At 48.6% G+C, this 24,435-nt stretch overlaps 1 protein-coding gene across 1 annotated transcript in view; it reads left to right on the top strand.

Moving 5' to 3' along the window:
- The window catches only part of LOC141121785 (uncharacterized), a 146,411-nt gene extending 127,291 nt beyond the window's left edge, over positions 1-19,120 (top strand). Inside the window, exons 9-15 of the mRNA XM_073611506.1 lie at positions 15,013-15,138; positions 15,264-15,398; positions 15,485-15,608; positions 15,725-15,822; positions 15,912-16,139; positions 16,225-16,366; positions 17,526-19,120. Coding sequence (XP_073467607.1) covers positions 15,013-15,138; positions 15,264-15,398; positions 15,485-15,608; positions 15,725-15,822; positions 15,912-16,139; positions 16,225-16,366; positions 17,526-18,760 — 2,088 coding nt within the window. The 3' untranslated portion in view covers positions 18,761-19,120. The remainder of the gene's footprint in view (positions 1-15,012; positions 15,139-15,263; positions 15,399-15,484; positions 15,609-15,724; positions 15,823-15,911; positions 16,140-16,224; positions 16,367-17,525) is intronic.
- Positions 19,121-24,435: the final 5,315 nt, after the last annotated feature.

Raw genomic sequence — 24,435 nt, 5'->3', positions numbered from 1 at the left:
CCTGTACTCCCCCTCCATGGTCCCCCCACCCCAGTGTCCCCCCTGTACTCCCCTCCATGGTCCCCCCATTCCAGTGTCCCCCCTGTACTCCCCTCCATGGTCCCCCCATTCCAGTGTCCCCCCTGTACTCCCCTCCATGGTCCCCCATCCCAGTGTCCCCCCCTGTACTCCCCTCCATGGTCCCCCCATCCCAGTGTCCCCCCTGTATTCCCCTCCATGGTCCCCCCATCCCAGTGTCCCCCCTGTACTCCCCTCCATGGTCCCCCATCCCAGTGTCCCCCCTGTACTCCCCTCCATGGTCCCCCCATTCCAGTGTCCCCCCTGTACTCCCCTCCATGGTCCCCCATCCCAGTGTCCCCCCCTGTACTCCCCTCCATGGTCCCCCCATCCCAGTGTCCCCCCTGTACTCCCCTCCATGGTCCCCCCATCCCAGTGTCCCCCCTGTACTCCCCTCCATGGTCCCCCATCCCAGTGTCCCCCCCTGTACTCCCCTCCATGGTCCCCCCATCCCAGTGTCCCCCCTGTATTCCCCTCCATGGTCCCCCCATCCCAGTGTCCCCCCTGTACTCCCCTCCATGGTCCCCCATCCCAGTGTCCCCCCTGTATTCCCCTCCATGGTCTACATCCCAGTGTCCCCCCTGTACTTCCCTCCATGGTCCCCCATCCCAGTGTCCCCCCTGTACTCCCCTCCATGGTCCCCCATCCCAGTGTCCCCCCTGTACTCCCCTCCATGGTCCCCCATCCCAGTGTCCCCCCTGTACTCCCCTCCATGGTCTACATCCCAGTGTCCTCCCTATACTCCTCTCTATTGTCCCCCCATCCCAGTGTCCCCCCTGCAACCCCTCCATGGTCCCCCATCCCAGTGTCCCCCCTGTACTCCCCTCCATGGTCCCCCCATCCCAGTGTCCCCCCCTGTACTCCCCTCCATGGTCCCCCCATCCCAGTGTCCCCCCCTGTACTCCCCCTCCATGGTCCCCCCACCCCAGTGTTCCCCCTGTACTCCCCTCCATGGTCCCCCCATTCCAGTGTCCCCCCTGTACTCCCCTCCATGGTCCCCCCATTCCAGTGTCCCCCCTGTACTCCCCTCCATGGTCCCCCATCCCAGTGTCCCCCCCTGTACTCCCCTCCATGGTCCCCCCATCCCAGTGTCCCCCCTGTACTCCCCTCCATGGTCCCCCCATCCCAGTGTCCCCCCTGTACTCCCCTCCATGGTCCCCCATCCCAGTGTCCCCCCTGTATTCCCCTCCATGGTCTACATCCCAGTGTCCCCCCTGTACTTCCCTCCATGGTCCCCCATCCCAGTGTCCCCCCTGTACTCCCCTCCATGGTCCCCCATCCCAGTGTCCCCCCTGTACTCCCCTCCATGGTCCCCCATCCCAGTGTCCCCCCTGTACTCCCCTCCATGGTCTACATCCCAGTGTCCTCCCTATACTCCTCTCTATTGTCCCCCCATCCCAGTATCCCCCCTGCAACCCCTCCATGGTCCCCCATCCCAGTGTCCCCCCTGTACTCCCCTCCATGGTCCCCCCATCCCAGTGTCCCCCCCTGTACTCCCCTCCATGGTCCCCCCATCCCAGTGTCCCCCCCTGTACTCCCCCTCCATGGTCCCCCCACCCCAGTGTCCCCCCTGTACTCCCCTCAATGGTCCCCCCATCCCAGTGTCCCCCCTGTACTCCCCTCCATGGTCCCCCCATTCCAGTGTCCCCCCTGTACTCCCCTCCATGGTCCCCCATCCCAGTGTCCCCCCCTGTACTCCCCTCCATGGTCCCCCCATCCCAGTGTCCCCTCTGTACTCCCCTCCATGGTCCCCCCATCCCAGTGTCCCCCCTATACTCCCCTCCATGGTCCCCCATCCCAGTGTCCCCCCTGTACTCCCCTCCATGGTCTACATCCCAGTGTCCTCCCTATACTCCTCTCTATTGTCCCCCCATCCCAGTGTCCCCCCTGCAACCCCTCCATGGTCCCCCATCCCAGTGTCCCCCCTGTACTCCCCTCCATGGTCCCCCCATCCCAGTGTCCCCCCCTGTACTCCCCTCCATGGTCCCCCCATCCCAGTGTCCCCCCCTGTACTCCCCCTCCATGGCCCCCATCCCAGTGTCCCCCCTGTACTCCCCTCCATGGTCCCCCATCCCAGTGTCCCCCCCTGTACTCCCCTCCATGGTCCCCCCATCCCAGTGTCCCCCCCTGTACTCCCCCTCCATGGTCCCCCCATTCCAGTGTCCCCCCTGTACTCCCCTCCATGGTCCCCCATCCCAGTGTCCCCCCCTGTACTCCCCTCCATGGTCCCCCCATCCCAGTGTCCCCCCTGTACTCCCCTCCATGGTCCCCCCATTCCAGTGTCCCCCCTGTACTCCCCTCCATGGTCCCCCCATTCCAGTGTCCCCCCTGTACTCCCCTCCATGGTCCCCCATTCCAGTGTCCCCCCCTGTACTCCCCTCCATGGTCCCCCCATCCCAGTGTCCCCCCTGTACTCCCCTCCATGGTCCCCCCATTCCAGTGTCCCCCCTGTACTCCCCTCCATGGTCCCCCCATCCCAGTGTCCCCCCTGTACTCCCCTCCATGGTCCCCCATCCCAGTGTCCCCCCTGTACTCCCCTCCACGGTCTACATCCAGTGTCCTCCCTATACTCCTCTCTATTGTCCCCCATCCCAGTGTCCCCCCTGTACTCCCCTCCATGGTCCCCCATCCCAGTGTCCCCCCTGTACTCCCCTCCATGGTCCCCCCATCCCAGTGTCCCCCCTGTACTCCCCTCCACGGTCTACATCCCAGTGTCCTCCCTGTACTCCTCTCTATTGTCCCCCATCCCAGTGTCCCCCCTGTACTCCCCTCCATGGTCCCCCATCCCAGTGTCCCCCCTGTACTCCCCTCCATGGCCCCCCATCCCAGTGTCCCCCCTGTACTCCCCTCCATGGCCCCCCATCCCAGTGTCCCCCCTGTACTCCCCTCCATGGTCCCCCATCCCAGTGTCCCCCCTGTACTCCCCTCCATGGTCCCCCATCCCAGTGTCCCCCCTGTACTCCCCTCCATGGTCCCCCATCCCAGTGTCCCCCCTGTACTCCCCTCCACGGTCTACATCCCAGTGTCCTCCCTGTACTCCCCTCCATGGTCCCCCATCCCAGTGTCCCCCCTGTACTCCCCTCCATGGTCCCCCATCCCAGTGTCCCCCCTGTACTCCCCTCCATGGTCCCCCATCCCAGTGTCCCCCCCTGTACTCCCCTCCATGGTCCCCCCATCCCAGTGTCCCCCCTGTACTCCCCTCCATGGTCCCCCATCCCAGTGTCCCCCTGTACTCCCCTCCATGGTCCCCCATCCCAGTGTCCCCCTGTACTCCCCTCCATGGTCCCCCATCCCAGTGTCCCCCCTGTACTCCCCTCCATGGTCCCCCCATCCCAGTGCCCCCCCTGTACTCCCCTCCATGGTCCCCCCATCCCAGTGTCCCCCCTGTACTCCCCTCCATGGTCCCCCCATCCCAGTGTCCCCCCTGTACTCCCCTCCATGGTCCCCCCATCCCAGTGTCCCCCCTGTACTCCCCTCCATGGTCCCCATCCCAGTGTCCCCCCTGTACTCCCCTCCATGGTCCCCATCCCAGTGTCCTCCCTGTACTCCCCTCCATGGTCCCCATCCCAGTGTCCCCCCTGTACTCCCCTCCATGGTCCCCATCCCAGTGTCCCCCCTGTACTCCCCTCCATGGTCCCCATCCCAGTGTCCCCCCTGTACTCCCCTCCATGGTCCCCCATCCCAGTGTCCCCCCTGTACTCCCCTCCATGGTCCCCCCATCCCAGTGTCCCCCCTGTACTCCCCTCCATGGTCCCCATCCCAGTGTCCCCCCTGTACTCCCCTCCATGGTCCCCATCCCAGTGTCCTCCCTGTACTCCCCTCCATGGTCCCCATCCCAGTGTCCCCCCTGTACTCCCCTCCATGGTCCCCATCCCAGTGTCCTCCCTGTACTCCCCTCCATGGTCCCCATCCCAGTGTCCCCCCTGTACTCCCCTCCATGGTCCCCATCCCAGTGTCCCCCCTGTACTCCCCTCCATGGTCCCCCATCCCAGTGTCCCCCCTGTACTCCCCTCCATGGCCCCCATCCCAGTGTCCCCCCTGTACTCCCCTCCATGGTCCCCCATCCCAGTGTCCCCCCTGTACTCCCCTCCATGGTCCCCCCATCCCAGTGTCCCCCCTGTACTCCCCTCCATGGTCCCCCATCCCAGTGTCCCCCCCTGTACTCCCCTCCATGGTCCCCCCATCCCAGTGTCCCCCCTGTACTCCCCTCCATGGTCCCCATCCCAGTGTCCCCCCTGTACTCCCCTCCATGGTCCCCCATCCTAGTGTCCCCCCCCTGTACTCCCCTCCATACCTCCCAACATTTTGAGATGGGAATGAGGGACACCTACTAACAAAGGTAACAAATGTAGGCATAGGACACACCCCCTGTCACACCCCCTTTAAAGGAGAATTAACCAAAAAGAAGGTTAAATAAATCCACAAGGGCTTCATTTTACCACTACTATTCCTTTATATTGGCTTTTAAAATGTGCAAATTCAGCAATTTAGAAATTGCATGAAAGGTTTAGCACTGGGGAACACTTTTTGAAAGCTAAAAAGTGAATTTTATATACAACTATATAGATCAGACCAAAATGAGGGACAAATGAGGGACAGAGGGACATTGCTCCAAATCAGGGACAGTTGGGAGCTATGCTCCCCTCCATGCTCCCCCATTTTACCAAATCTATCTGGAAGTTTCTCCTTCAACGTCTTATCTGTCTCTGACTGCAGCTCCATGTGACAGGGGGAGGTGAAGGAGGGGCATCACCCATTTTCTTGTATCTTAGAGAGGTGGAGATGTGCTGTCCTCCATTTTCTTGTAGCTCAGAGAGGGGGAGGGGTGTGTCTTTTTTCTTGTAGCTCAGAGAGGGGGAGGGGTGTCCTCCATTTTCTTGTAGCTCAGGTATTCAATTTCCTGTAATGACACAATGACTTCTAATTGTTTAGAAGAAATGTGTCCATTTATAAAGATCTTCCTCCTTTATATACAATATATTCATGGGGAGGGGTGTCCTCCATTTTCTTGTAGCTTGGGGAAGGGGAAGGGTGTCCTCCATTTTCTTGTAGCTCAGTAATTCAATCTTCTTGTAATGACACAATGACTTCTAATTGTTTAGAGGAAATGTGTCCATTGATAAAGATCCTTCTCCTTTATATACAATGTATCCTTGGGTGTGGGGGGTGTCCTCCATTTTCTTGTAGTTCAGATAGGGGGAGGGATGTGTCCTCCATTTTCTTGTAGCTCAGAGAGGGGGAGGAGTGTCCTCCATTTTCTTGTAGCTCAGTGATTCAATCTTCCTGTAATGACACAATGACTTCTAATTGGTTAGAAGAAATGTGTCCATTTATACAGATCTTTCTCCTTTATATTCAAATGTATCCATGGGGAGGAGGGGTGTCCTCCATTTTCTTGTAGCTCAGAGAGGTGGAGGGGTGTCCTCCATTTTCTTGTAGCTCAGAGAGGTGGAGGGGTGTCCTCCATTTTCTTGTAGCTCAGAGAGGTGGAGGGGTGTCCTCCATTTTCTTGTAGCTCAGATAGGGGAAGGAGGTGTCCTCCATTTTCTTGCAGCTCAGAGAGGTGGAGGGGTGTCCTCCATTTTCTTGTAGCTCAGAGAGGTGGAGGGGTGTCCTCCATTTTCTTGTAGCTCAGAGAGGTGGAGGGGTGTCCTCCATTTTCTTGTAGCTCAGATAGGGGAAGGAGGTGTCCTCCATTTTCTTGTAGCTCAGAAAGAGGAGGGATGTCTTCCATTTTCTTGTAGCTCAGAAAGGAGGGATGGTATCCTCCATTTTCTTGTAGCTAATAGAGGGGGTGGTGTTCTATCAAGATACGGGAAGTGATGTAATTGGAGATCTTGATGAATTGGTTATTTTGACAGAACACCGGCCCTTTGAAGTTCCATATGAAGTAGCGAGGAGACATTGCTGGAAGAAGCAGCAGAGGAGGTAATAAGATCTTATTTTCTATTTACACCCAGTAACCCCCCCGTCATGTCCATCCTCTTCCTCCATAGTCACTGTGATGTTTTTTATCTCCAGCAGATGATGATACACACATATATAGTGTGGAAATGTAGAATAACCCCGTATATTACAATGAGGGAATTTATGGTCTGTACCACGAGGGGAGTTATTGATGTCAGTAAATGTCGGTTCCAGACATTGTATGTGGGGGGAATGAAATGATAATTAAAGGTTGGGATTAGGGAAGATTTCTGTAAGATTTTACACAGGAATGATCAGCGTCCCTCCAGAGTAAGGATGAGCTCCGGCGTGTTCACATGCTGCACGTGTAGAGCCCGCCAGGAAGTCTGCACTGCACAGCGCTAATCATTTCCTGTTCTCTGCAGCCGCACATCGGGAATGTCTCACTGCCTGTGATTAGCGCTGTGCAGTGCCGAGTTCCTGGCGGGCTCTACACGTGCAGCATGCGAACACGCCGGAGCTCATCTTTACTCCAGAGACACTATGATGAGTCTCACAATAGGAGTCTGAAAAGGACTGGATTTAGGGGGGATGAGATGTGCAATTTATCAAAAAAGAAGTCTAGATGGGAATCAAAATGAGTTTTTCAGCTGAATAAATGTGTTCCAGCTGGACAGAATGTTGATATTAAGCTGTTTGCTTTTGATTCATCTGTTATATACATTTTTATATTGTTTTACCAGTTATTGATGATTATAAATAAAGTTGTGTATGGATTTATGATGCTATAATTAAGGATGAGCTCAGTCGTGTTCGCAAACAGCATGCGCAGAGCCCGCCAGGAAGTCGGCACTGCAGAGCACTAATTACAGGCACTGAGACATTTCCCGATCTCTGCAGCCACGCATAGGGACAATGTCTCACTGCTTGTAATTAGCGCTCGCAGTACCGACTTCCTGGCGGGCTCTGCACGTGCTGTTTGCGAACACGCCTGAGCTCATCCTTAATGATGATATAGAAGATGTTTTTTTAAAGTTATTCTGGGCTATAAATGATTAAGGATCCTGGGCGGAGGTAGGAATGCATTTTAGCTTCACCTGCCAATTGCTCCCCCGGGACAAAGATTAGCGATTTCCAATCCAAACACATCGGATGTCACCAGGTTAGGAAAGACGCCCTCTCTGTTTACATCTAAGTAGTATCCGGCCCGCCATCCACTGGAGTATCTGTGGGCGGGACTCCCAGTATTCCCCATATACTGCTATAGAGGTGTCTATTGGTTCACAGGCACCATAAAATCTGTGGGACTACAGAGCCCAGCACACCTAGTCATCTACAGCCTGGGTTTTTCTGAGTAAGTGCTGCCAGGTTACCCCAGGAGTTGTCTGACACTTTATCAGAAAGTTTTATTGGAACTATCGTGTTGTGGATTCAGATTATTTTGTTCATAGTGTAAGCGCTGTCCGAACATTTATTATTTGTTGATTAACCCCTTCAGGGTCAGAACATTTCCCCATTTATTCTCTTTATTTAGGAGCTAAATTCTGGTAATATGTGTTACTGTGTCCCCGATCACCTCCACACCAGTTATTGTGTCCCCGATCACCTCCACACCAGTTATTGTGTCCCCCCGATCACCTCCACACCAGTTATTGTGTCCCCCGATCACCTCCACACCAGTTATTGTGTCCCCCCGATCACCTCCACACCAGTTATTGTGTCCCCCCGATCACCTCCACACCAGTTATTGTGTCCCCCCGATCACCTCCACACCAGTTATTGTGTCCCCCCGATCACCTCCACACCAGTTATTGTGTCCCCCGATCACCTCCACACCAGTTATTGTGTCCCCCGATCACCTCCACACCAGTTATTGTGTCCCCCGATCACCTCCACACCAGTTATTGTGTCCCCCGATCACCTCCACACCAGTTATTGTGTCCCCCGATCACCTCCACACCAGTTATTGTGTCCCCCGATCACCTCCACACCAGTTATTATGTCCCCCGATCACCTCCACACCAGTTATTGTGTCCCTGATCACCACACATTCCTGAACCCTGCATTCTGAGCACAGCACACTTCTGAACCCTGCATTCTGAGCGTAATCCACTCCTTAACCCTGTATTCTGAGTGCAGCGCACTTCTGATCCATACATTCTGAGCACAGCGCACTTCTGATCCCTGCATTCTGAGCGTAATAAACTCCTTAACCCTGCATTCTGAGCGCAACACACTTCTGATCCCTGCATTCTGAACATAATGCACCGGTGAACCCTGCATTCTCTGCATAACGCACTCCTAAACCCTGCATTCTTGTGTAATACTTATTCTATTTGTGTTCTGAGTAAAAATATTTCTCAAGTCGTCTTCCAGAACGGCACCCTGAGAGATGACTGGTCCCACCTGACAGGAAACACAATCAATCAAAGAGGTTAAAACCCCTGCCCCTCCCTGTGCTCCCCAGTTTTTTGATTGTGTTTCCCCACAGCGAAACCGTTTGTTTTTTTTCTAAAGGCCCCGAAGCCTGGGGCTTGTGATCTCCCCCTGGGACCTGGACCACAAGCTTGGGAAGCCTCTGGGTTCGGTAGGATATATTTATCCTTCCTGGGGGGCTTTCCCAATTTGATTTCCTTAGGGGGGCAGCAGTGGGAAGAGCCCCTAAAGACTGAAGGACCCTGGGTACAGTGGTGTACCCAGAACTTCAGGGGCCATTATCCTTCTCCCCTCCTTACCTGTTCGGGTGTCCATTCAAGAAAGGAATCCTGGTCATCTTTTTTTGTGTGGCAGGGCAAGAGGTAGTGTTGGTACTATGTTCCCTCTCTCCTGTGGCTCCTCGTGGCTCGCACAGGCTTTAGCAGTAAAGATGGCGCCGCTCGGTAAGCTGTTGAGCGTGAGAAAGTACCCAACGCCATCTCTTCGTCATCTGGTGGAGGAATGACATTGTTTCCTCCCCAGCGCCGGAATTGACCGCATCATGCCCCGGTTCCGGTCTCCGGCAAAATGGTGACGACGGAGGAGGAAGACGTGGTCCTCACACAGAAAAGATATTTAAAGCCAGGAGGAGCCGGCACTCACTTTCTCCTCCACACTGCAGCCAAAGTGGATGTCAGACACCGTCTGTAATACTTTCACCGGCAGCAGATGGAGCGCGAGGAGAGGCCCACAGGGCCCATGAGTATGGAAGAGACCACAGAGGGGGAAGGCACTGCCCAGGGGGTTGCCAGCTGTCCTGTTAAAGCCTCTGCCCATTTTAAAAGATGTGGGTATTGTATTGAGAATTTACCCCTGGGCCATTCAAAACCCTTTTGCTTTAAATGTATTCAGAAATTAACAGGGAAGGAAACATCTCAATTTATGAAGGATTTTCTTACAGTTAAACAGAGATGCTCTCTACTCTTAAGGCCTTTCAGTCCTCCCTCAAATCTAGGGAACCAGAACTCCATACTAGTAAAGAGGGTTCCTCATTCCAGGAGGGCTCGTCCTCGTTCAGAAGCTATAAGAGGCGGCCAGAACCTCCGAGATCTCTCCTCTCTCTCGGGATTCTGAGGAGGAAGAGAAATCTGAGGCCCCTGATCAGGGATTTTCTGATGAGGGTCTAGTAGAGAGCCAGGAGGAGGAGGGAGAGGACTCCAAGGCCAGCAGGCATATCTTTTCGGCCAATGACATGGAGGGCCTTCTTAGGGCAATTTATGCGTCTGAGGAGATACAGGAACCAGCAGCTCAGGTATCTGCTCAAGACAGAATGTATAGAGGTTTAGTTAAGCCCCAGTCCCGAGTCCTTCCAGTTCACCAAGCCCTTAAAGATATTATCCTAAGGGAATGAAAAGAACCAGAAAGGAAGCTCTTAAAGTAAAAAACTTGGAAACGTAGGTGCCCCATTAAAGAGGAAGATGAGGAAAAGTTTTTTTAAAACTCCTAGGTTAGACGCTTACTTGGCATAGATGCAGGCGACATCAAAGATCAGATGGATCGGCGAGCTGAGACCATTTTGCGCAGAGCTTGGGAAGCTAACGCTGCAGCTATGAGCCCTGCATTGGCTTCGGCCTGCGTAGCGAGAAACGCAGATATGTGGATCTCCAAATTAATGGATCACGTTTCCCGGACCTCCAAGTCTAAGGAGGTCCTGGATTCTTTAGAAGTGATAGGTAGTGCTGTTGCCTACCTAGCAGATGCAGGGATTGAGACAACCACTAAATCTGGTGCCCTGTTGAAGTCAGCTAGGAGCGCCCTTTTGGTTAAGACCTGGGACGGGGATAATTCATCTATAACCCATCTGTGTGGTCTTCCATTCGAGGGTTCCCTCCTTTTCGGTACAAGCTTAGATCAGGCTCTTGCTAGATCTACCGAAAAAGATAAGAAATTTCCCATTAAGCCCAAAAAGGACAAAAGGACATTTTTTTTGAGGCCCCCAGGCTAAGAACAGATTCTCAGAAAAGAAGGGATCCGTTAACAGATGTTGGGGGGTTGGGAGAGACAAGCATAAAGTAGGTATTCTCTCTTCCAACCAAAAAACAGCCGACAATGACTCTAAATGACATAAGAGTAGGGGGAAGGCTTTCCCACTTTTTCTCTCAGTGGAAAGGGATTACACAGAGGCCCCATATCCTCCAGATTATAAGAGAGGGCTACAGGCTGGAGTTTCTCTCATCTCCTCCTCCAAAGTTCCTTGTAACCCACTTACCCAGGGACCCCCTCAAAGCAGCAGGCATCCTGCAGAACGCCAGAGAACTGGCAGAACAGGGCGTCATTGTGGCAGTCCCAGTGGAACAATGGGGTCAGGGATTCTACTCTCACATCTTCGTTGTCCCAAAGCCCTCAGGGAGACATCGCCTCATTGTAAATTTAAGGAGTCCGAATGTTTTCCTGCGGTACAGGAGGTTTCGCATGGAAAGCATTTATACTCTCAGAATACACCTTCTGAAGGACGTGTTTATGGTAACAATAGCTTTGAAGGAAGCCTATCTCCATGTCCCGATCTTTGCAGAACATCAGGTTTTCCTCAGGTTCGCAATTGCCTCAGCTCAGGGAATACAGCACTGACAGTTTGCGGCTATTCCTTTCGGACTGGCATCCAGTCCAAGGGTGTTTACAAAAGTTCTGGCAGAGGTGGTTGCCTTCCTGCATCTCCAGGGGGTAGCGTTGATCCCTTTATCTAGATGACATTTTGATCTACAACCAGAAACCAGCCTAGGAGTAAAAATTTACCAACATATCTGGCAAAACTTCAGTTTTCCTCTTTTATAAATAAAAATATATCGCTCCCAGGTAAGGGTTTATGAATATCCCCTTTCCCCTTTTCCCCCTTTCCCCCTCCCCCCCCCTTTTTTTTTTTTTTTTTTTTTTTTTTTCTCCTTCATTAAATATTAGTTTAACAACTTGAGTTAATAATAATGTATATTGACTTTACTTTATATTATTGATTTGATATTTTGGAATTTTGTTATATTGTTTTGACTATGTAATCTGTTTAATATTTAATTATATATATTTGTGTATTGATGATTTTTCTTTGTTTATGTAATTTTCAGTTTTATAATTAATACCACACAATCCCCTGAGGAAGCTCGATTTGAGCGAAACATGTCGGGAAGAAATTGGTATTTGCATCATAAAATATAGTAGCACTTTATGTATTTTCTGGAAATTGTTATATATGTATTGGCCCGTGGTTAGGCCTTTTTTATATTAATTGTAATAAAAATCTGTTTTTTATCCTAACATGGTTGTGAACCAGTGTATATATATATAAAAATTTTCTGATATCAACACCTCTAAAGTCCCTAGGCCCAAGGCCTACAGTCCTTTCTTTCTATATCTCTATATATGGGATGTGGTGTTTTATATTTTGGTCTTTCCTGTCTCTATTTTTCACTATATCTACAACCAGAGTTGAGATCACCTTCTCTCCGACCTAGCCAGAGTAGTGAGTACCTTGGAATCTCTGGGATGGATCATCAGCAAGGAGAAATCCTCGTTGGTACCTTCCCAGACGAAGGTCTATCTGGGATTCCTGGTGAATTCCTTAGAACAGAGGCTGGTCTTACCTCAGGACAAGGTAGAGGCCTTCATTTCAGCAGTTACATCCCTGTTAGAGACAGGAAGGGTTTCCTTACAGAAGGATTATGAGGGTTTGGGTTTAATGACATCTTGTATACCAGCAGTACCGTGGGCTCAGCTCCATTCCAGGACTCTCCAACAATTCCTCCTTTCCTCATGGAACGGTGAGAGAGGAACGCTGGACAACAAAGTTCCCATTGCAGCCGTAGTAAGGGAATCCCTACAGCGGTGGCGTCATCCTCAGAAATTGCAGGGTGGTCTCCTTTGGGGCCAGCTTCAGGCCCTCAGGATAATGACGGATGTGAGTTCCTGGGGTTGGGGGGCCCACCTAGAGGAACTGCGAGCCCAGGGTTCCTGGGACCGGGGTCAGAGAAACGCCTCCTCCAAATTTCGGGAGCTCTTGGTGGTCGGGGAGGCCCTAAGGGCATTCGTGGAAAGGATCCGGGAGCCGAGAGGTCCAGATTCTTTCCGACAATGCTCCAGCAGTGGCATTCCTGAATAATTAGGGAGGCACTAGATCTCTCGCTCTTCTGGCCTTGGCACTGGAAATCCTTGGCTGGGCAGAGCAACGGATCCTCTCTATATTTCAGCAGTGCATATAAAGGGAACATGCAACATCGAAGTGGACTATCTCAGTCGACAGACGATTCTCCAGGGAGAATTGGAGTTGAATCCCGACGTATTCTCCCTGGTGTGCCGGCAATTTGGCAAACCAGAAATCAACCTCTTTGCTCGCAGGAAGAACAGAAGGGTAAAAAGATTATTCTCTCTCTCGCGCGAAAGGGATTCGGAGGGTGTGGATGCGCTGGCCCAAGTTTAGAACTTCCGTTTGGCCTATGCCTCTCCCCCTTTGGTCTAATCCCGAGAGTAGTGCAGAAGCTGAATCTCTCAGAGGGCAGACTGATCCTAATTGCCCCGGGTTTCCGGCCTTGGGGAGTTGGTCCATAGCTCCGCCTCAGCATCTTCTGGTTCGGCAGGACCTTCTCCTTCAGGGTCCAGTCTGCCACCCAGATCCTGGCTTCTTCAAGCTGACGGCCTGGCTCTTGAAAGGGAGAACCGGTGGGCGAAGGGCCTTTCTGACAGAGTAGTTGATACTCTCTTATTAAGTAGGAAGCCAGTTACAAGGCGTATTTACGCAAAGGCGTGGAGTGTTTTCTCGCGCTGGTGTCAGGCGAGAGGGACCTCCCAACAAGAAATCCCTGCCATCCTGGATTTCCTCCAGGATGGCGCGGATCAGGGGCTGGCAACCAAGACTCTTTAGAGTACAGGTTGCAGCTTTGTCCTGTTTTTTGGACAGGAGATTGGCTCTGGACGCCCTGATCAAGAGGTTCTTGTCGGTCAGAGATAGGCTGTCCCCAGTACAGATGTGTATATTTCCACCCTGGGACCTTACTTTAGTTTTAGATGGGCTAACCAAGGCTCGGTTTGAACTGTTGGCTCAGGTTCCCCTCAAGTTACTCACTTAAGTTAGCCTTCCTTCTGGCAATTACAACAGCCAGGAGGATAAGCGACATTCAGGCTTTGCCAATAAAAGAGCCTTTTTTTTGTTTATTTGATGACAGGGTTGTACTTAGCCAGGACCCCCTGTACCTCCCTAAGGTAGCCTCAAAGTTCCACAGAACTCAAGAGATTGTGCTTCCTTCCCTTTGCACCAATTCTCACAACGAGAGGGAAGTTTCTATTCATTGTCTAGATGTCAGACGCTGTCTGTTGATTTATTTAGAGAAAGTTAGAGTTTAGAAAGTCCAGCCATTTTTTAGTTAATTTTTTTGGCCAAAAGAAGAGCCACCAAGCATCTAGAGCATCCATAGCAAGATGGATTAAGCAAACTATTTCCTTGGCCTATGATCACTCAGGTACGGCAGTCCCGAGGGACATTAAGGCAAATTCCACCCGGTCTCTGGCGACCTTTTGGGCAGAAAGGGCTGGAGCATCGGTGGAGCAAATATGCAAAGCAGCTACATGGACAAGCCAGAACACCTTCCTGAGACATTATAGAGTGGAGTTGCTGTCACCTCAGGATCTGGCATTTGGTAGGAAGGTTCTACAAGCTGTTGTCCCGCCCTAAGGTAGGCCTGAGCTACTTGCTCTTCTCTCCTGGAAGACTACTTGAGAAAATGAGCAGTTACACTTATCGGTAAGTCTTCCAGGACGGCAGGCCTACTTCCCACTCGCTCTTTTTAGGTATATTCATAATGTATAGAGTTTTGTGGTATATTTTCACTCTTGTGCACTGGTGTGGGTCAATACTTTTTTCACAACTGAGGAGCACAGGGAGGGGTGGGGGTTTGAACCTCTTTGATTGATTGTGTTTCCTGTCATGTGGGACCAGTCATCTCTCAGGGTGTCGTCCTGGAAGACTTTCCAGAAACACCATTACAGGTAAGTGTAACTGGTCATTTTTCTCAAAAAAAGTTGGTCGGTCTTGCTGCCTTTTTTTTTTTTTTTGTGGTGGGGGATCAACATTCTCCCGGTTATCTTTGAATTCATCAGTGTTGTTCAAGTAGATCTCCATCTCTCGAAGGTTGCTTACCCCTGGACTAAATAATATACACTGATTTGGGTTATTTTTACTAAAGAAATGTATCAGAATAGAGTTTGGCTTAAATTTTATAAAGGCAATTATTTATTTGCACAACTTTATAACAGAAAAGTTTTTGTTTTTTTTTTCAAAATTTCTGTATTTTTTTATGTATTAGCAAAAAACTAAAAACCTAGAGGGGATTAAATACCACTAAAAGAAAGCTCTATCTGTCTGAAAAAAAATACATTTAATTTGGGTACAGTGTTGCATGACTGAGTAATTGTCGTTCAAGGTATGAGAGCGCTGAAAGCTGAAAATTGGCCTGGGCAGGAAGGGGGTAAAAGTGTCTGGTATTGAGGTGGTTAAATATACAGCAACCCTCCTTTTATCCACCTCTCATACACATCCTATTATTGTGTAACCAATACCATCCAAATAATTCTTACTTTCATTTCCCAAAGTTATCCGTCTACAAGGAGACCTGTATAGATCAAATGACGGCACCAATGAAGATGGAGGAGGACCGGAGTCACATGACTGAGAAGATAATAAACCTCACCCTGGAGATCATCTACCTGCTGACTGGAGAGGTGAGGAGGATTCTGGGATGTCACATGACATCACTCTTATCTCTATTAATAAAACACAGACCTGACCAGAGAGGTGAGGAGGATTCTGGGATTCTAATGATATTCCTATTGGTTCCTCAATACAGAGATTTACTCTTCTGAAGTCAGGTGATCATATGACCATCACAGTGTCTCCATGTGACTACCTAAAACCTGAGAGACACAACATGCAGAAGATTCTAAAAGTCACCAAGAAGATGATGGAGTTGCTGACAGGAGAGGTGAGTGGTGCTGGGAATTGTGGGACATTATCCAGTAATAGACAAGGGATGTGTCTGGATGGTGACTGTATCATTGTGTGTGTCAGGTTCCTATAAGGTGTCAGGATGTCACTGTCTATTTATCCATGGAGGAGTGGGAGTATTTAGAAGGACACAAGGATCTCTACAAGGACGTCATGATGGACAATCGGCCACCCCTCACATCACCTGGTAAGAGGAGACTTTATTGTAAAGGAGAGAGCAGTATGGAGGCTCCACTTAGATCCCCCATCATCTGATAAACACATAGAAACAATGTATTCAGTCAGTGTGTGTGTTTCCTACAGATGGATCCAGTAATGGGAACCCACCAGAGAGATGTCCCCGTCCTCTGTATTCCCGGGATTCCACACAGGAAGATCACACCATCCCTCACCATCATCAGGTAGATAAGGGACAATCACTGATAGTATCATTAGGATCTGTACATTATCTGCATTGTTACAATATATGTCATTTTTATTCTACATTCAGAATGGAAACCTGAGAGATTTTAAAGTTGGGGTTAAAGAAGAGATAAAAGAGGAGGATGATGAAGAAGTGGTGACGAAGGAGTCAGAGTCTCTAAAAGGATGCAAAGATCTGTTCCAGAACATCATGGTGGAGTCATCCAGCTACAGAAACACACCAGAGAGATGTCCCCGTCCTCTGTATTCCGGGGATTCCACACAGAAATATCACACCATCCCTCACTGTTACAAGGTTGGTGGAGCATCTAGAACATGGAGATGTGTGGATTTTTTATGTATGTTTATAGTTTATAGTCATTCTCATTTTCTTGATCTAGAGTGGAGATCCAAATGATATAGAATTTGAGGTTAAAGCAGAAGAAGAAGAGACATATGTGAGGGATGATCAGCAGTCTATGGAGGAGGATGGAATAACGGGGACATTTATAGAGGAGGACACTCCTACAGAGATCAGTACAGGTGGGTCATTAACACTAAATACTTTCCTCCACCCATACTGCTCACTGATTGGTCCAGAGTAGGTTGCAAAAACTTGGTGATATCAGCCTGTAATACCCTGGTCACTTTCCTGACCTGTGTTCCCCATCCTGTATTTCTCTCGGATAATCTTCCTTCTCTGTGCTGCAGAAAGAATTTATGTATCTAGACTGGATTTTTTGGGATTCTGGGGTTCAGCTGGCAGCAAAATGTAGATTTCACCATAGGCATTACTAGATATAGGCACCAGGGGTATGTGCTTTGGGATTCCTGCCCCATGCCCGGGTTTAGTAAGATCTCTGACAGAGCAATTCTCCCAGGGTTGCTTACTCTGTTGTTTACTGGTTGTGCCGGGTGGAGGGATATGTCTGTATAGTCTCAGATCCAAGTCCCTGAGTGCAGTCTCAGGAGATGGGAGGCAGCGGTGTGGGACCTCTGCAACTTGTCTCATGTAAACATTTAAGTTTCCACTGATTACTGAATACCAATATTATGAGTCCTGACCCTTACACTATAAAATGTACTCTACTGCATGTTGTACATTACATACACCTGACCCCTGCACTATATACTCTGTGTTTATGTTATGTTATTCTGATACTATATAGTCCTATCTGCTGTATCTTATACAATATGTTGTACATTACATAGTCCTGACTTCTGTTCTCTCCCCTGTATCCACTGCTATATATAAACATAATATGTATTCTCTTTTGTTACACCCATTTTCTACCAGCTGGATATTTTATATCTGATGGTTTGATTGGAGCACAGACTTTTACGTGTTGATAATAATGCGATAACATCCTAAAACTTTAGAACCTTAAACAGAAAGTGATAATGAGGGAGGAGTCAATAATCCAATGATAGTGGTCTTCAGGATCAGTCCAGTCTTCATCTTGGTTGTTCTCCCCCCATCCTCACTCTCTGACCTCTGGTGGGGCTCAGCCCCGCTGTTATTCATGACTAAATCATGGACTAAATAAGGAAGTGCAGGACTTCTTGTGTTGGGAAGATGGCAATGAGTGATAGAGGGGGAGGGGACACTCGTCCTATAATCCCCTCATCACTGTCATCCCTATTAAAGACAGTTTAGTTGTTTCCTCACTCTCTAGTAATAATCTTTGTATTTTTATTTTAGTAGATGGACGGGAGATGAGGAAAACCTCAGAGGATTGTCTCACTTTGTCTCCAGACTGTAAAGTAGAAGATGAGGACAACACACAGTATAATCCAGGAGAAAACCCAGCTACCTCAAATGTCAATCCAGCACCACACAGTGTAGATGGACCTTCGTATTCCTCTTATCCTGAGGAACCTCAGACTGTGAGGGGCGGTGCCGTCCTTCCAACAGATGGGAGGTTTTCCTGTACTGAGTGCGGGAAGTTTTTCCGTTTTAAATCCAAACTTAATGTGCATAAAAGATCTCACACGGGGGAGAAGCCACATTCCTGCCCTGAGTGTGGGAAATGTTTTTTAAATAAGTCCAATCTTTACAGACATCAGAGATCTCACAAGGGGGAAAAACTGTATTCTTGTTCTGAGTGCGGGAAATGTTTTGGACGAAAATCAGATCTTGTCACACATCAGAGATCTCACACAGGTGAGAAGCCATATTCCTGTTCTGAGTGCGGGAAATGTTTCCATTCTAAATCTGGTTTTAATGTGCATCAGAGATCTCACACAGGGGAGAAGCCGTATTCCTGCTCTGAGTGTGGGAAATGTTTTTTACATAGGTCCAATCTTTACAGACATCAGGGTTCTCATATGGGGGAGAAGCCCTATTCCTGTGCTGAATGCGGGAAATGCTTTTCACAGAAGGCCAATCTTTACAGACATCAGATTTCCCACACTGGAGAGAAGACATATTCCTGTCCTGAGTGTGGGAAATGCTTTTCAGACAAGTTGAGTCTTTGCAAACATCTGAGATCTCACACAGGGGAGAAGCCATATTACTGTCCTGAGTGCGGGAAATGTTTTTCACAGAAGTCCAGTCTTTACACACATCAGAGATCTCACACAGGGGAAAAGCCGTATTCCTGTCTTGAGTGTGGAAAATGTTTTTCACGGAAGTTCCATCTTTTCAGCCATCAGAGAGTGCACACAGGAGAGAAGCCGTATTCCTGTCCTGAGTGTGGGAAATGTTTTTCACAGAAGGCCAGTCTTTGCTCACATCAGAGATCTCACACGGGGGAGAAGCCGTATTCCTGTCCTGAGTGTGGGAAATGTTTTTCACAGAAGGCCAGTCTTTCCACACATCAGAGATCTCACACGGGGGAGAAACCGTATTCTTGTCCTGAGTGTGGAAAATGTTTTTCAGACAAGTCCAGTCTTTACACACATCAGAGATCTCACAGGGGGGTGTCGGGGACTTGAACCGGACAGCTGGATAACTTCCACCAGGATCCTGTGGTCACCCAAATGACACACACACGAGATGAGGTCAATAACATGTCCGTTTATTAAGGGGGATGTCCCTTTGTTTTATACAAAATAAAGGAAGGATGAATTACAATACATTTAGGGTTTGATTACAGAGAAAAAGGATGGCAATTCTAAGAAAATATGTTTACCTCCATATGACATGCAGTCTCATAATATTGTCGGTGAAAAGTACAAGTCAGGCTGTTCTCAGCCTGAGAAATCAGCCATGCCATTCTCTTAGCCTAAACAATTCTAGCAAGTAGCCTGATCCCCAGTCAGGCGACCTAAAGAAATGGGGGCATATTGGACTATTGCGGTACAATAAACATTGGTAATAATATAGAAAATAAATCAGTGATATGAAATTGTATAGTAGATTTTATTGATGCAGAAATACAAATCTTGATAATACAATACACCATGATAGAGTTAAAAACATAGCGCCAGGTAGGGACGTAGTTGTACAATAAAACAATTGATCGCAGAAGTCAATTCCTCGACTAGTTTCGCGGATATAACCGCTTCATCAGGAGGGAGTCTGAGGATGGTTTATTATAGCTAAACCTAACAAAGTAAGAAAAAGTACACTGTAATATGCCAAAAGAACATCTACAGTAAAATTGCATCATAGTTAGAGACATATAATAAAGTTTAACAGGGGGAAAAGGATAAATCTGCTTACCCATGTCCCAGTTGACCCCAAGCGCGGGGCTTCACCACCCTGGAGTGGTCTCCCACGGCGACCCGGGGGAGCTACAACAATGACGGGGATAATAGGGAAGAGAACGTAAGAATGGTAGGGTATACTATTTTGCCAATATAAAACGAGTGGAAAAGTGACACTGGAAGCTGAAGAAAGTAGATTGGTAAAAGTGTGGGGACTACTGGGAGGATTGCAAATTGCAAACCAAGGGAGGAGAACATAAAAATTGTAATGACCATAGTGAAGAGGTGGGAACGATAGTGGGATATAGTGTGGGAAGGTGAAGGTATGGGGGGAGGGAAAACGAGGGAAGGGAGGACTGGAGAAGTGGGGGACCAAGATAAGGGTGATGGAGACAAGAGGAAAGGCTGGAAGGTGAAAACATTGGGGGGAAGGGGAGGGGAGGGAAAGAGGGGAAAGAGGGTTTTGGTGGAGTGGTTGAGGGCATAGCAATACCTGATGCTGAGGTAAAAACATGGGGGGGTATCCGGGAAGGCACCCAGAGAGGGGCCAATACCATATGAGGCCGGAGAAGGGCTATTAAGGATTACAGGCAGCGGGCGAAAGCGGGGTACGGCATATTAGCCCATGCCTGGAGCATCTAAAAGGAAGAAAATGTACGATCATTATACACCCAAGCTGGTACCCTGAGGTACGGGACAGCAGGATAATAGAGTAAATAGAGTAATCCCTTGTAACTTACTGTAAGCTGGCCATATTGCACAATGCCCGGACCCCGGAACCAACCGTCAATGGATGGACAGGCAAAGCCTGCCTTTAATAGCTCCCAACCGAGCGACGCTACCACACGCCGGTGGAACGCCGGCGCATGATGTCGCAGGGTCAGGGGTTCCGCATCGCGCGCGCACGAAATAGTCTAGACTATTTTGGTTCCGGGTTCCGGGCATTGTGCAATATGGCCAGCTTACAGTAAGTTACAAGGGATTACTCTATTTACTCTATTATCCTGCTGTCCCGTACCTCAGGGTACCAGCTTGGGTGTATAATGATCGTACATTTTCTTCCTTTTAGATGCTCCAGGCATGGGCGAATATGCCGTACCCCGCTTTCGCCCGCTGCCTGTAATCCTTAATAGCCCTTCTCCGGCCTCATATGGTATTGGCCCCTCTCTGGGTGCCTTCCCGGATACCCCCACATGTTTTTACCTCAGCATCAGGTATTGCTATGCCCTCAACCACTCCACCAAAACCCTCTTTCCCTCCCCTCCCCTTCCCCCCAATGTTTTCACCTTCCAGCCTTTCCTCTCGTCTCCATCACCCTTATCTTGGTCCCCCACTTCTCCATTCCTCCCTTCCCTTGTTTTCCCTCCCCCCATACCTTCACCTTCCCACACTATATCCCACTATCGTTCCCACCTCTTCACTATGGTCATTACAATTTTTATGTTCTCCTCCCTTGGTTTGCAATTTGCAATCCTCCCAGTAGTCCCCACACTTTTACCAATCTACTTTCTTCACCTTCCAGTGTCACTTTTCCACTCGTTTTATATTGGCAAAATAGTATACCCTACCATTCTTACGTTCTCTTCCCTATTATCCCCGTCATTGTTGTAGCTCCCCCGGTCGCCGTGGGAGACCACTCCAGGGTGGTGAAGCCCCACGCTTGGGGTCAACTGGGACATGGGTAAGCAGATTTGTCCTTTTCCCCCTGTTAAACTTTATTATATGTCTCTAACTATGATGCAATTTTACTGTAGATGTTCTTTTGGCATATTACAGTGTACTTTTTCTTACTTTGTTAGGTTTAGCTATAATAAACCATCCTCAGACTCCCTCCTGATGAAGCGGTTATATCCGCGAAACTAGTCGAGGAAATGACTTCTGCGATCAATTGTTTTATTGTACAACTACGTCCCTACCTGGCGCTATGTTTTTAACTCTATCATGCTGTATTGTATTATCAAGATTTGTATTTCTGCATCAATAAAATCTACTATACAATTTCATATCACTGATTTATTTTCTATATTATTACCAATGTTTATTGTACCGCAATAGTCCAATATGCCCCCATTTCTTTAGGTCGCCTGACTGGGGATCAGGCTTCCAAACTCTGTAAATTATTCATTCCTGGATGATGGTACATGTTTATAGTTTTTTACCTTAATACTTTATTATACCACCTATTTATAAATTCTAGCAAGTAAACACATTCCAATCAAACTCGGATAATAGGAATAACATGGAATTATACAGAACAGAAACATCATTAACCCTTCAATCCCCTCTTTTATCATGAATATGATAGTTTTCTCCATATTACTTTGGAAATAAGCTTTCCCATCGGCTTCATCATCAGCCTTATTGATCATTCTGTTAATTTTCCTCTTTATAGTACAAACCAAATAGCAATTGTACAAGTATGACCAAAATAATAACACAGACAGAAAGTGGGTAGAAGAAAGTTTTCACCACCTCACTTCCTATGGGTGACCAACCTTTGAACACATTATACCACAAATGATGGGGGTCTTGTGGTAACTGAGTAGTGGCTGCTTCAAGTTTATCTCTCATAATGGTAGTTTTTACGATTGCCTGATGTACTGTAAAATTATATGTCTTAAGATATTGCAAAGATGTCCTCTGTTGTTTAAGTATTTCTACAATTGGGCCTATGGGCAATGAGAAATCGCCCACTGGGAGTGCATCTTGTCTCCAGTAGATGCTGTGGAAGTGTTCTGTGACTCCTAACATCATTTTTACCATGCCAATACAAAAATTAAACATTGTGCATGCAGCCTGAAAAGGGCAAATGAGTATCCACTTCAGTGATATTAATGCCACGTACACACGGTCGGACTTTACGGCAGACTTTGCCCGGCTGACTTTTCGACGGACTTTCTGAATGAACGGACTTGCCTACACACAATCCACCAAAGTACGTCGAATTCGTACGTGATGACGTACGACCGGACTAAAACAAGGAAGTTCATAGCCAGTAGCCAATAGCTGCCCTAGCGTGGCTTTTTGTCCGTGGAACTAGCATACAGACGAGCGGACTTTTCGACCGGACTCGAGTAAACAAAGTCCGCTGGAGCCCACACACGATCCAGTTGTCCGACGAAGTCCTGTCCGCCGGGCAAAGTCTGCCGTAAAGTCCGCTCGTGTGTACGCGGCATTACACCTACCTCCATTGCTAAGCATACCTGCTGTAGGCCTACTTCTATAAACGCATAATAACCCTGTGGATATAAAGTACAAATATACATGTTAACATCTGGCTTAGATAATAGGCAGGGTTCAAACACAGAACACCTATGTGTACAAATGAGTCCCTTATCAGCTTTCTGGCAGTCATCCAAGCTATAAGCGTTGAACCCACAGCTATATAAGATCCAACATACTTTGGTTCCCACCATGCGACAGTATTAGTGATTACCTCTGGCATAGGGAGAGTAAAGAATTTGCACATAGTGATTCCATAATCTTTAGGGACAAACACCTTATAATGTCCCATACAATAAAAACTAGATATGTTGCTAAATATCTTGGTATGACACACTGGGGCTGATTTACGAAAGCCGTGTGCCATCAGAAGAGGCGCAATGCACATTTTCATATTTACGAAATGGTGCGCCGGGAACAGAGCACGAATCCCCCATTTACTATAGCGATCTCGGCGCACGGGAAAATGCAATCTGTGCGCCACTATGGACATGGCACACGGCATCTTCAATCCAATATTAGTGTGTTCTGCCAATATTATGGGGTGATGTGAGGAAGTTTAGTAACAACTGCCCAAGTAACAAATATGCTCAAAATAGAATAAGAAAGTATCTTTTTCAGAGCAAGCTTTCTGTGCCTGCAAGTACGTTTTAGGACTGCGCATGCGCAAGCTTGGGCTAGTATTTGCTTTTAAAGGGGAACTTCACACTCCATTCTCCAATGCTCTTGTCTTCCCCTCTAATGCATATGATTTCTTTGGGCTAACTTTTGCTTTTAAAGGGAAAATCCACACTCCATTCTCCAAAGGCTGTGAGCTGCCTTCACCAATCCAAACCACATCCTTTTTCAGAGCATACAATAGGGCCAGCTAGGAAAGGGGCAAGAAGAGCGATCGCCCAACCCCCTCCTGAATCATACAAGGCCACATGCACTCAACATAGGTGGCTGCCTTTGGGGCATGTTGGGCTCAGCCCAATACCAACCACAAAGCACCTTGTACCCACTAGTTTAAAGGGGCTTTCCACATTCTGTAAAGCCCCCTGTCTGCAGCCCCCCACAACCCCAGCCTAGGGTTGTGTGGAAGAGGCCCTTGTCCCCCTGAATAGAGGAACAAGGTGGTTGACTTTTGGGTTGCCCATGCCCCTCCGGCCCCAAAGCATCCACCCCCTTTCATGGGCTGGCTTGCTGTGTGTTTGGGAGGGGCACAATATTTTTTTAGTTTGGGATGGGGTTTTTCACATGGGGTTCTCATTTTAAGCCTTAACAGACCCAAATGACCTTGTATGTATTGGGTGGGCAGGCTATTTTTTTTGGTGTTAAAGTCTTGCAGCATCAATGTAGATTTTTAACTTTCTCTAAATCCGTACATCTTTGAAGCAGCATTTTAGATTACATGCTACAGATGCACCATTTTACAGGCAGAGTGAGCCCCCCCCCCCCCAGTGTTTACTAGCTTTTCAGCAATTATGCATTTTTAAAGGAACTTCTCCTTGTTTCATTTTTGGGGTTGTCCAAATTGGTGACATTGATATATGTCCCTCAGGATGGGACCTGGGCCCCCATGTCCATTTTAAGACCAATAACTAGAAGATAAGCCAGCCAGAAGTCAGTTCCCATAGACTGCAATGGTATTTGTTGTCTTTTACCCATGTTAGGCTCTTCGTTTGTCCCCCTGGACCAGGGGGTGTTTGTCCCATCTGTAATTTTGTAGAATGCTGGATGATGTACTTAATTTTGGA

This window comes from Aquarana catesbeiana, unplaced genomic scaffold (assembly GCF_042186555.1).
Source record: "Aquarana catesbeiana isolate 2022-GZ unplaced genomic scaffold, ASM4218655v1 unanchor231, whole genome shotgun sequence".
Taxonomy (NCBI): Eukaryota; Metazoa; Chordata; class Amphibia; order Anura; family Ranidae; genus Aquarana; species Aquarana catesbeiana.
Note: the sequence above shows the minus strand (reverse complement) of the source record. Positions and strands in the feature narration are given on the sequence as shown.